The sequence below is a fragment of the Mastigoproctus giganteus genome, chromosome 2 (genome assembly GCF_048544385.1).
Source record: "Mastigoproctus giganteus isolate SK-2022 chromosome 2, ASM4854438v1, whole genome shotgun sequence".
NCBI lineage: Eukaryota > Metazoa > Arthropoda > Arachnida > Uropygi > Thelyphonidae > Mastigoproctus > Mastigoproctus giganteus.
The window spans coordinates 40,445,639-40,458,100 of NC_143576.1; the positions used below are offsets into that span (position 1 = coordinate 40,445,639).

The following is a 12,462-nucleotide window of genomic DNA, read 5'->3' on the forward strand; positions in this document are numbered from 1 at the left end:
TGTATGCGGAGAACATTGTCGAGGCCAGGTTATGTCAAGGATCTGGGTATATTCTTACCATTTGTAAGCCTTATCCAAAAATTTCATTACTTCATACAGCATGTCCCACCATACTTCATACAGCATTGTCAAACTAATAGAGCAAGCTTATCTGCGAAAAGATCTAAACCTCCCAAGAACTTCCTAATTCATTTCACAAATATACGTGGTCTCAATACTAATCTCAACAATGTCCATTCCCACTTGCAGTCTGCCAAACCCCATGTACTTTTTCTGACAGAATCTCAGTTATCAGTTGATTCAACTACTGCTCATTTCAGATGTCCAAATTATTCGCTGTACGATTCCTTTCGCCTCAAAGGTGGCACTTGTGCATATGTCCGTTCTGATATTCCCTGTCAGAGACTTGGCAATTTGGAATCCTCTCTTTGATGTTCACTGGCTTAAAATCTCTCTACCTCATTATGTCAAATTCATCTGTTGTCTCTACCATTCTCCCAACTCCACTAATCACTTGGAGCTCTTTGACTTCCTCTCTTTGCAACTTCACTTTCTCTAGTCCAACTTTCCTAACAGTGAGGTAATTTTACTTGGTGATTTTAATGTACACAACTCCAGCTGGCTTCCGTTTTCTATTCACACCGACCCAGCAGGTCGAGATGCTGAGGCTTTTGCAATTACTAATAACCTAGCACAGATTGTTCATTTACCTACAAGAATACCGGACAATCCTAATCATACAGCCAATACGCTTGATCTTTTTCTCACAAACAACCCTTCTAAGTACATGGTCGAAGTGAGAGGTCCTTTAGGCACTTCAGATCACAACTTGGTGATTGTCTCTTCTCCAATAGAACCTTTATCTCATGGCTATTCCCAACCTCGTGTTGTTTGGCATTACAAGAATGCAAAATGGGATGACCTGCGAGACTTCTTTTCTTTTTTTCCTTGGTCGGATTACTGTTTCAAAACTTCTGATGTCAACGTTTCTTCAGATCGTGTCATTGAAATTATTCTTGCAGGAATGGAATCCTTTATCCCACACTCCACTTTAAAATCTCGTCCTTTATCTAAACCTTGGTTTTCCAATAAATGTGCTAAGGCTCTTCAAGAGAACAATGTTGCATATCGTAATTGGCTTGTTTCTAATTCTTCAGTTTCATTTTCTGCCTACACCAAAGCTCGCAACAATTGTAAAACAGTTATTAATCAGTCCAAACTAGAGTTTGAACAGGCTAAGATTAGAAAACTTGCTTCTTGCTCTAATGGTAGCCGAGCATTCTGGTCTCTTGCCAAAGCTATTGGCACAACTTTTGCCTATCTCTGCTCCCACCTTTGTCCAAACCAGATGGTTCTGTTGTCACTTCAGCCAAGGATAAAGCTGACCTGCTGGCATCCCATTTTTCTTCCAGCTCATGTATTAATGATCTTGGTAAAACACCTAGCACCATTCAATGCCTCCTGTGGTCTTCCTTCAAAAGGATATCAGAAGGATTTTGATGAATCTTGATGTTAAGAAAGCTACAGGTCCTGATGGTATTTCTCCACTTGATCTCAAAACCTGTGCTCCTGAACTTAATTCTATTCTTTGCCGCCTTTTTTCACTTTCTTATTCCAAAGGTGTTTTTCCTTCTGCTTGGAAATTTGCTCATATCCAGCCAGTTACTAAAAAGGGTGAAAAATCCCTCCCATCCAATTATCGTCCCATTGCAATTACTTCTACACTTTCTAAAGTAATGGAGAAATCAATTAACTGCCAACTCAAACTACCTAGAAACCTTCCATCTGATCAACGATCACCAGTATGGATTCCATCAGTTTCGATCCACTGGTGATATTCTGGCTTATGTTACCCATTTATGGACTAATTCAAGGGAAAGGTTCGATGAAACACAAGTAGTTGCTCTTGACATCGCAAAGGCTTTTGATCGTGTTTGGCATAAAGGTCTTCTAAACAAGCTTCCCTCTTATGGTTTGCGAACTGTTTTTAGTAATTGGTTATCCAGTTTTCTCTCTGATCGCTCACTGAGGGTGATGGTAGATGGCTCTCTGTCTTCTAACTTCTCCACTAATGCCGGTGTCCCCCAAGGTTCAGTTCTTTCCCCCACTCTTTTCCTCTTGTATATTAATGACCTTCTTCCACTGACTGGAAATCCTATCCACAGTTTTGCCGATGATAGCACATTGCAATCCACTTTTCATTTTGAGAAACCTTGTCCTGCTACCAATTCCTTAAATGCAGATCTTCAGGTAATTCTCCAGTAGGGCAAAGACAACTTAGTTGATTTCAACCCTTCTAAAACTCAGTCTTGTCTTATATCTCGTAAAAAGGATTCTTCTGCTCCTATGCTTATCTTTAGTGACACTCCGATTTCTAGGCAAAATGATATATCACTTTTGGGGATTACCCTGATGTTACTTTTTTTTTTTTTTAAATGAAACCCAAACACGTGAGGTATTAGAACCTATAGTACTTAGTGCCGTGCTTGGGTTGAAGATTGAGAAGACGAAAGAAGATATTTGTTGACTTTGGACTTGAACTTCTGTAGATTGTTATTTTCAGGAAATATGTATGAAGGAAGGTTGTTCCAGAAAACGGCACTTGAATGAATAAATGAGGAAGATAAAAAGTTGGTTCTGTGGGTTTGAAGTTGGACAGTAAATGGATGTTGGCTGGTGGCGGCATGTGTTTGGACTGTTTTGAAAGACAGAGCGGGAATTATAGAAGCCAATTCAGAAGAACAGTGCTCATGGAAGTATCTGTAGAAGAGGCATGCAGCAGAAACAGTACATCTCTGAGAAAGTGAGTGGAGAGACCCTGTTAGAGATGAATCATTAATTAACCTAACTGCCCTCTTCTGACTGGAATCAAGAAGCCTGAGAGAAGTTTTGGGGGCACCACCCCAGATGTGGGAACAATATTCCATAGCAGGGCTGATTTGCGATTTACACAGAGTGAGCAGCTGTTTGGAAGTAAAGTAATGCCGAACGAAAGAGAAAACCAAGTTTTTTGGATGCAGAGGAAGCAATATTTGTACTGTGCTTGTGCCTAGAGAGATTAGAAGTCAGGGTAATCCCCAAAGAGATATATCATTTTGCTTAGAAATCAGAGTGTCACTAAAGATAAGCATAGGAGCAGAAGAATCGTTTTTGCGAGATATAAGACAAGACTGAGTTTTAGAAGAGTTGAAATCAACTAAGTTGTCTTTGCCCCACTGGAGAATTACCTGAAGATCGGCATTTAAGGAATTGGTAGCAGATTTTCGAGAAGTTGAAGCTGATTGAGCAGGACAAGGTTTCTCAAAATGGAAAGTGGAATGCAATGTGCTATCATCGGCAAAACTCTGGATAGGATTTGCAGTCAATGGAAGAAGGTCATTAATATACAAGAGGAAAAGAGTGGGGGAAAGAACTGAACCTTGGGGGCCCACGGCATTAGTGGAGAAGTTAGAAGACAGAGAGCCTTCTACCATCACCCTCAGTGAGCGATCGGAGAGCAAACTGGATAACCAATTACTAAAAACAGTTAGCAAACCATAAGATGGAAGCTTGTTTAGAAGACCTTTATGCCAAACCCGATCAAAAGCCTTTGCGATGTCAAGAGCAACTACTTGTGTTTCATCGAACCTTTCCCTTGAATTAGTCCATAAATGGGTAACATAAGCCAGAATATCACCAGTGGATCGAAACTGATGGAATCCATACTAGTGATCGTTGATCAGATGGAAGGTTTCTAGGTAGTTTAAGAGTTGGCGGTTAATTGATTTCTCCATTACTTTAGAAAGAGTAGAAGTAATTGCAATGGGACGATAATTGGATGGGAGGGATTTTTCACCCTTTTTAGTAACTGGCTGGATATGAGCAAATTTCCAAGCAGAAGGAAAAATACCTTTGGAATAAGAAAGTGAAAAAAGGCGGCAAAGAACAGGATTAAGTTCAGGAGCACAGGTTTTGAGAACAATGGAGAAATACCATCAGGACCTGGAGCTTTCTTATCATCAAGATTCATCAAAATACTTCTGATATCCTTTTGACGGAAGACCACAGGAGGCACTGAATGGAGCGAGTTGGGAATGGTGGGAGGTGTTTTACCAAGATCATTAATAGATGAGCTGGAGGAAAAATGGGATGCTACCAGGTCAGCTTTATCCTTGGCTGAAGTGACAACAGAACCATCTGGTTTGGACAGAGGTGGGAGCAGAGATGGGCAAAAGTTGTGGCCAATAGCTTTGGCAAGAGACCAGAATGCTCGGCTACCATTAGGGTAAGAAGCAAGTTTTCTACTCTTAGCCTGTTCAAACTCTAGTTTGGACTGATTAATAACTGCTTTACAATTGTTGCGAGCTTTCGTGTAGGCAGAAAATGAAACTGAAGAATTAGAAACAAACCAATTATGATATGCAACATTCTTCTCTAGAACAGCCTTAGCACTATTGGAAAACCAAGGTTTATATAAAGGACGAGATTTTAAAGTGGAGTGTGGGATAAAGGATTCCATTCCTGCAAGAATAATTTCACTGACACGATCTGAGCAAACGTTGACATCAGAAGTTTTGAAACAGTAATCCGACCAAGGAAAAAAAAAAAGAAGTCTCGCAGGTCATCCCATTTTGCATTCTTGTAATGCCAAACAACACGAGGTTGGGAATAGCCATGAGATAAAGGCTCCATTGGAGAAGAGACAATCACCAAGTTGTGATCTGAAGTGCCTAAAGGACCTTTCACTTCGACCGTGTACTTAGAAGGGTTGTTTGTGAGGAAAAGATCAAGCGTACTGGCTGTATGATTAGGATTGTCCGGTATTCTTGTAGGTAAATGAACAATCTGTGCTAAGTCATTAGTAATTGCAAAAGCCTCAGCATCTCGACCTGTTGGGTCGGTGTGACTAGAAAACGGAAGCCAGCCGGAGTTGTGAACATTAAAATCACCAAGGAAAATTACCTCACTGTTAGGAAAGTTGGATTGGAGAAAGTCAAGTTACAAAGAGAGGAAGTCAAAGAGCTCCAAGTGATTAGTGCAGTTGGGAGAACAGTAGAGACAACAGATGAATTTGACATAATGAAGTAGAGAGATTTTAAGCCAGAGAACATCAAAGAGAGGAGATTCCAAATTGCCAAGACTCAGACAGGGAATATCAGAACAGACATATGAGGTGAAAGGAATCATACAGCGAATAATTTGGGCATCTGAGATGAGCAGTAGTTGAATCATCCGATAACTGAGATTCTGTCAGAAAAAGCACGTGGAGTTTGGCAGACTGCAAATGGAAATGGACATCGTTGAGATTAGAATTGAGACCACGTATATTTGTGAAATGAATTAGGAAGTGCTTGGGAGGTTTAGATCTTTTCGCAGATAAGCTTGCTCTATTAGTTTGACAATTCATGGTGAATTCAATAGTAAGAAAAAGTGGGTGGGACAAGCTGTATGAAGAAATGAAATTTTTGGATATGGCGCACACGTGGTAAGAATATACCCAGATCCTTGACATAACGTGGCCTCGTCAATGCTCCCTGCATACACACTACTCTGACTCCCTCCAGTCACTATCTGGCAGAGTAGAGGTAGCAAGATTATACACTAGCTGATCCGGAAGCCTCCTAGGGAGTCACAAATAGGTTCGGTCCAGTGTACTAACTAGCGGCCGGCCTGCGAACACTGTTTTAGAGCTGTACTCTCGAAATGTAAGGAATATTGGATCTCGCCACAACATTCATCATAACCTCAAAGGTCATCAATCATACTGCGTAATGGAAGAGATAGGGAAGGGTTGACCGGAACTTAGCTCTAGAGACTAAACATGGGTTCCACCACTTTAGGCCTCCAATAAGCAAAGTGGTGGTATTTCACCAGATGATGAGTACCTACCACCTAGTACTGCCTGGTAACATAGAGGGGCGGCGTTCCTCCATGTGGTGTGGGCACCACACCTCGACCCCTACTTCCGTTGGTTCACACCTGGTTGGTCACCCACCATGTACTTGTGCTTGGAGGTTATACCCAGGATTACTAACAGTCCCACCATCGTGATGGTGCAAGCAGAGGATTTGGCTGTCACAGACCGTCCGGACTTTGCCGAAATTGGATCCACTTGACTTGAGTGTCACTCGAATATCAGTTCTATCAGCGTTTTAGACTCCCAGGTAGCAAGTACAGCTTGTCTGGCATATCTGAGAGAATGTCTGTGACAACCTCAAGGACCATCTTCCACATTTATTCATTCATTCAACTGCCGTTTTCTGAAACAACCTTCCTTCATACGTATTTCCTGAAAATTACAATCTACAAAAGTTCAAGTCCAATGTCAACAAATATCTTCTTTCGTCTTCTCAACCTCCAACCGAAGCACGGTACTAAGTACTATAGGTTCTAATACCTCTCGTGTTTGGAGTTCGCATAAAAAAAAAAAAAACTACCCACCTTAAAAAATTAGCAAGATGTTTATGATAACTGATTACTCTTTGGCTAATTGTCAATTTTCACACATCTCTTCTGCAACTGTCCTTTTCTAATTCAAGTTACTGAAACCTTGTCCTTGGGTGTTTGAGAAAAAGTAAAGATGCCATCAATGATTAGTTTTTTTAAGTCATTTAAAGCCTTTACTCTAGGAATAGTGATAAACTGAACGAAGAGTAATTAATTGTTGATTACTTAGTGAAAGAGTAACCAACTGTTGAAATAAACATCACCTTAATGTTGCAGATGTGGTTAGTTTGAAAAAATTTAAGCAAGGTTTCAGAAAATTACTGGAAGGAATGGGAAAATGAAGGTTCTTTAGAAATTAGAAAATTTTCTACAAAGTGTGATTTGTTTTCTTTTTTCGGGCTGACACTCTAAGCTTGCTTCCTTACAGTGTCAGCAGAAAAAAAAAAAAAAAAAAAATTTTACATTTACCTTAATATTCAAATTTGTTAAATCTTTAGAATGTGATATTACGGGCCCACAGAGAAGAGTCTTTAAAATTTTTATGAAATTACAACTAGACACAAATGATCAAATAAAAACCAACTCCATCTCCCAAGAAGAATGGAAACAACACTATTCCAAACTATGGTATAACCCAGGCACTAGGAAGATGAGTCTGTGGTAATCAAAGACCAAGAAAATATAACAATGGAAGAACTAGAGTTAATATTACAAAAATCAAAAAACCGAAAAAGCCCAGACATAGACAATTTGAAGGTAGAACTATTTAAATATGGGGGCACCTTACTAAAAAACGCACTGCTAAAATTATTTAACATCATATGGCATAAGCAACAGATACCCAAAGATTGGGAAACAGGAATAGTAATCAATTTACACAAATAAGACTCCAGAAATAACCCTAACAACTACAGAGGGATAACACTGCTGTCAACTGCTGCAAAGCTATACTCTAATATACTAAAGAATAAACTTAATAAATACAGTGAACAATTCTTCGAAGAAGAACAATGTAGGTTCAGAAAGAGGAGAAGCACAATAGATGCCATTTTCTCACTACAACAAATTTTGGAGAAAAGATGAGAATTCAATCTACCAACATTTCTGCCCTTTATTGATTATGAAAAAGCATATGACAATGTAAACCGAGAAAAACTTTGGCAGATTCTACATGAAGAAAATATCCCCACCCAATTCCAGAAAGCGATCCAAAGCCTATATAAAAACTCAAAAGTCTGTATAAAATATTCTAATCGCCAACTATCAGACCCAATTAACACCAATAAAGGAGTCAAACAAGGATGTGGACTATCACCAAATTTATTCAATATCTATATCTATATTTTATTGATGTTGAATATTCAATTCAACATCAATAAAATTCTTAAAGAATGGAAACAAACAATTAACAACGGAATACAGTTGAATAACAGGAATAAAATCCAAACTATATTATATGCTGATGATCAAGTTATAATTGCAAAATCCGAAGATGAACTACAGATAGCAGCAAATGAACTGAATAAAATAGGTAAAAAAGTATGAGATTAAAATCTCCCCCTCAAAAACAAAATCAATGGGATTATGTGGAAAAAACAAACAAAGAGTCAAAATTGTTATTGATGAAAAAATAATAGAACAAATATCTGACTTCACCTATTTGGAAAATTTAATATCAAATGAAGGGAAAGACATCCACACTAAACTACAAAAATATAATAAAATGAATGGAACGATTAAACACCACTTCGGAAAACAAATGACAACTGAAACAAAATTACGACTGCACAACATCACTTCAAAACCAGCCTTCTTCTACAGCTGTGAGACTTCAGTCATAAATAAGAAAGATGCACACAAACTAGAAGCAGCATAAATGAGATTTTTAAGACCATTATTAGGCTTTACAAGAATAGACTACCAAAGAAATTTAGATATCCACAAGAAATTAAAAGATAACATAGTAAATTACATAAAATGGTATGAGGAAAAATGGATCATGCACATAGAAAGAATGAACCCAGACCGGATCCCAAAATTAGCCTTTAACTACAAACCTACAGGCAAGAGAGATGTTGTTCGACCAAGACAACGATGGCGAGATCAAGACCACCTCCAAGAGCTACAGTGGAACAGGTCTTAAAATACCTAAGCCAGACCAAGTTCATGATGATGATGATGATAATATTCTTACAAATATTAAATTTTACATCATTTCACCACTACTAATACTTTGACTCTGCACTGATGCCCACAGAATCCAAAAAGCTTTTAACCATTTCCATGTGCTCAAGTTTTAAAACTAACAACTTAAGTGTTTTTGAATGCACAATATGTATCAAAAAGTTAATTTTCACTGAGATGAGTTGTAAACAGGGACACCATTTGTGGGTTTGCAGGTGGGGCAGCACACAAAAGTGCCAAATAGAAGGGCAATATAGATGCCATATACAATACGTTACAAATTTTGAAAATTAAAATAAAAATGATTATTTATGTTTTTGTTTCTATTTTCCTATAAGCATCACTAAAATGTTACCAGCCCAATACATTCTCATCCAAAATTTATTTTCTGCCATAAATTGTCTAAATAGAATATTAATATATCATATCATATCATATCATATCATATATATATATATATATATATATATATATTAATATAAACTACATATATTAATATATTTGTAAACCATTTAGTATCATATATGATACTAGATAGAATGATGAACATTCTAATGACGATCTTTTGTTGACGTTCTTGTTGTAAACTGCTAAAATATAGTTTTTTTAACAATCCAAAACGCATGATGTAATATTCTTTATACATTAAATATAACTATCTAGAATTATTTCTTTGGGGGAGGACGAAAAGACTGCAGAAAGGCCTCATAGACCCACAGCGTTCCTGGTTATCAATCTGCATCTGTAATATATATATTTTTTTAAATTACAAATAAAAATTTTCTCAATAAAGAGTCGGCTCCATCCAATAAAGGGAACATTGCTTTGAAAGAGTTACAGTTTTCTTCATCACTGCACAAGCTGATTGCTTTCACCCATACCAAACGCAATAAAAGAACTATATTATTGTAAATTTTATATCATTGTAATTTTAAAATTAACTTATTATTGAAATATAAATGGTAAAATGTTGCCTAAAATTCATTATTAACGGAAAAGATTACTGTTTTTTACCTGACGAAAAACAAAACTATCTTTTGTCATTTTTCCAGAAGATAAACCTTTCCAAATTCCCAATTTTCCCTTCCCCTGTTTATTTAGCAACACATAAATGTACGGAACTGCTCTTCGAAAATAATTCATATTCATTCTGTATTAGTTTAAATGGCAGCACAAAATTACGGCAATGCATTATATCAATATTACATAAGTCTACCAAATCGCTTCCAGAATGAGTGAAATGAAGAAGTATTTAAAATTGTAACGACTTAAACGGTGCGACATTAAATAAAAGGAAACCGGGCGAGTTCACATTATTTTAAATAAAATATTATATATATATATATATATATATTTTTTTTATATAATATATATATATATATAATATTTGGGGAATATATACATATATATCCCCAAAATAATCTTCAGCCAAAAACTGCTATACTATTGTGTTCAAAACTGATAATAGATATGAGAAGGCAATCCAGTTTCACATCAAAACTGATATTAAATTTGAGAAGGCAATCCAGTTTCTCATCAAAATTGATATATTTTCCCTTCATGCTGCATACATACACGAAATTAATAAAACATTAAGTATTTTCCAAATTCACTAACAATGCTGTTCTCGTTACCTCAAAAATGCCAAAAAGTAGGTATGTCCTATCAAGTTTCCCATGAAAGCACGAAATGGAGTAAAACGGGGGAACAGCAATTCCCTCTTCCAGAGATTTTACCGAAAGGGAGATACTGTAATGAGGAATTTTTTCTAGCTTTTAATTGCATTTCTTTTCTAAAATTCTTGCCATCTTGGTAATACTCTCAGTATGATCACCGTCTCCCCCATCCATCATGCTGGGTGGAAAAGACATAAGTTCGAATCCCGTCAATGTGGGGAAGAATTTTTTGGGGGGTTTTTCGCAAAGTGGCACGGTTAGTCGGACTCAGCAGACGGTAGAAATGTTTTTTTCTGCCGGAAACTATGTCTGCCAGGTGCAAGGTTGAGGACGTTGTAGGGCAGATATCTTTTAAGGGCACAAAAGGTAATATTGTTGTACACGTTGGCATTAATGACCTTAAGAGTAAAAGATCTACAGATTTGCAAATACAGGTCAATGCTGAAAAAAAGTCGCGAATTAGGGTTAAATTTGAAAGTGTTTGCAATTCACCCCAGACAGGACAGTAGGGAGTATATGATGAGACTTGTGAATCAATTCGGCTCTGGAAAGATTGTGCAAGGCTCATGGGGAAAAAATTTTTTTCATCGTGGTCTGTGCTGGCTAAAAGAAGAGCCTTCTTCTACAGGGATGGGATATACTTAAATAGAAAGGGTGCAAGAATATTTGCTGATTCTAGTGATGGTGGGTCGGAAAACTGATAGATTGTGGGTTTCACAGACTAAAAGATTAACGGTAACAGCAGGCAGAGGCAACAGTGATTCTTGCACTGCATCTATTGTATGGGTGGGTCGGAAAACTGCTAGATTGGGGGTTTCACAGACTAAAAGATTAAGGGTAACAGCAGGCAGAGGCAAAAGTGATTCTTGCACTGCATGTATTGTAACCAGCAGCTGCCTAAAGAGGCTGGGGACTTCAAGAGCTGCTGGGAGTCATGATGGAACAAGTAAATACATGGGCTGTGTTAGGGTAACTAAGAATAAAAACAAGTGCATGTACAATTTGGGGAGTACAACGTCTACAGAAAAAAAAAAAAAAAATACTATATTAGGGTTACCCGTAAATGAAATTACATTAACCCGTATTCGTGTCTGTAAATTGCGTGTGTTCTCTGGTCGATTTGCCTGTCTTGCTGGACGAAAAAACCTCAGTTTCTGAGGGAAAAAACCTTGCTATCTACGCCTGAGACCGATTAACTCAGCCACGGAGTGAAAAAACCCACTAAAGTTCCTCCCGTCATCGAGGGGATTCGAACCCGGGCCCTTTCCACCCGGTGTGGGGAGGACGGTGGCGGTACCACTGTGCTACCCACGCAGACTTACGTCTACAGAAAGGATAGACAGGATAGGAAGGGGGGAGGGGTTATGCAATTAGTTAAGAAACACATAAAAACCAAGGAAGTGAAGCCAGTCGACATCGCCGGACAGTGCAGTGTTGAGTCAGTTTGGTGTGACATAAGCATTGGGTGATCAAAATTGAGAGTAGGAGTGTGCTATAGGCCTAATGACTCTGATGAGTATAATAAGGAACTGTACGGGGAAATAGAGTGGGCCAGTAAATCAGAGAGTCTTATAATGGGAGATTTTAATTTCCCAGATATTGACTGGAATTTGGGGGCTGGTTACTCACACACTAGCAGGGCTTTTGTGGATTTATTGGATGATTGTTTTCTACATCAGCATGTTCGGGAGGCAACTAGAGGGAGTAATACTCTTGATTTGATTATCAGCAGTGATTCTTCATGCATTAAGAATCTGCAGATAAACGAACCACTAGGTGGCAGTGATCACAGTGTGCTGAAGTGGGATTTACTCAAAGAGTTAACTACCATTAGGGGTAAAGGGAAGGGTTATTGCTTCCGTAAAGGCGACTACGATGGACTGAGACAGTATTTAAATTCTATACAGTGGGACCAACTGATGATGTTACCAACAGCAAATTCAAAATGGGAAGCATTCAAAGAACTTATCTTGGAAGCTACTAGGCTTTACATACCAACTAAGAAATATTGTTCAAGGTTTAGGCCAAAATGGATGTCAGATGAACTAATGAGGCATATGGCAGAGAAGAAAAATGCATGGGATACTTACAAATTAACACATGACACAGAAGCCTATGATATATACAAGTTGATATGCAACCAAGTTACAAAGAAGGTTAGGCAGGCAAAGGCAGA

General features: G+C 38.0%; 1 protein-coding gene across 1 annotated transcript in view; it reads right to left on the reverse strand.

The window, feature by feature from the left end:
- LOC150089278 (uncharacterized) overlaps positions 1-9,827 on the reverse strand; it is a 158,507-nt gene extending 148,680 nt beyond the window's left edge. Inside the window, exon 1 of the mRNA XM_090368463.1 lies at positions 9,625-9,827. Within this exon, the coding sequence (XP_090224589.1) occupies positions 9,625-9,759 (135 nt within the window). The 5' untranslated portion in view covers positions 9,760-9,827. The remainder of the gene's footprint in view (positions 1-9,624) is intronic.
- Between the last annotated feature and the right edge of the window lie 2,635 nt (positions 9,828-12,462).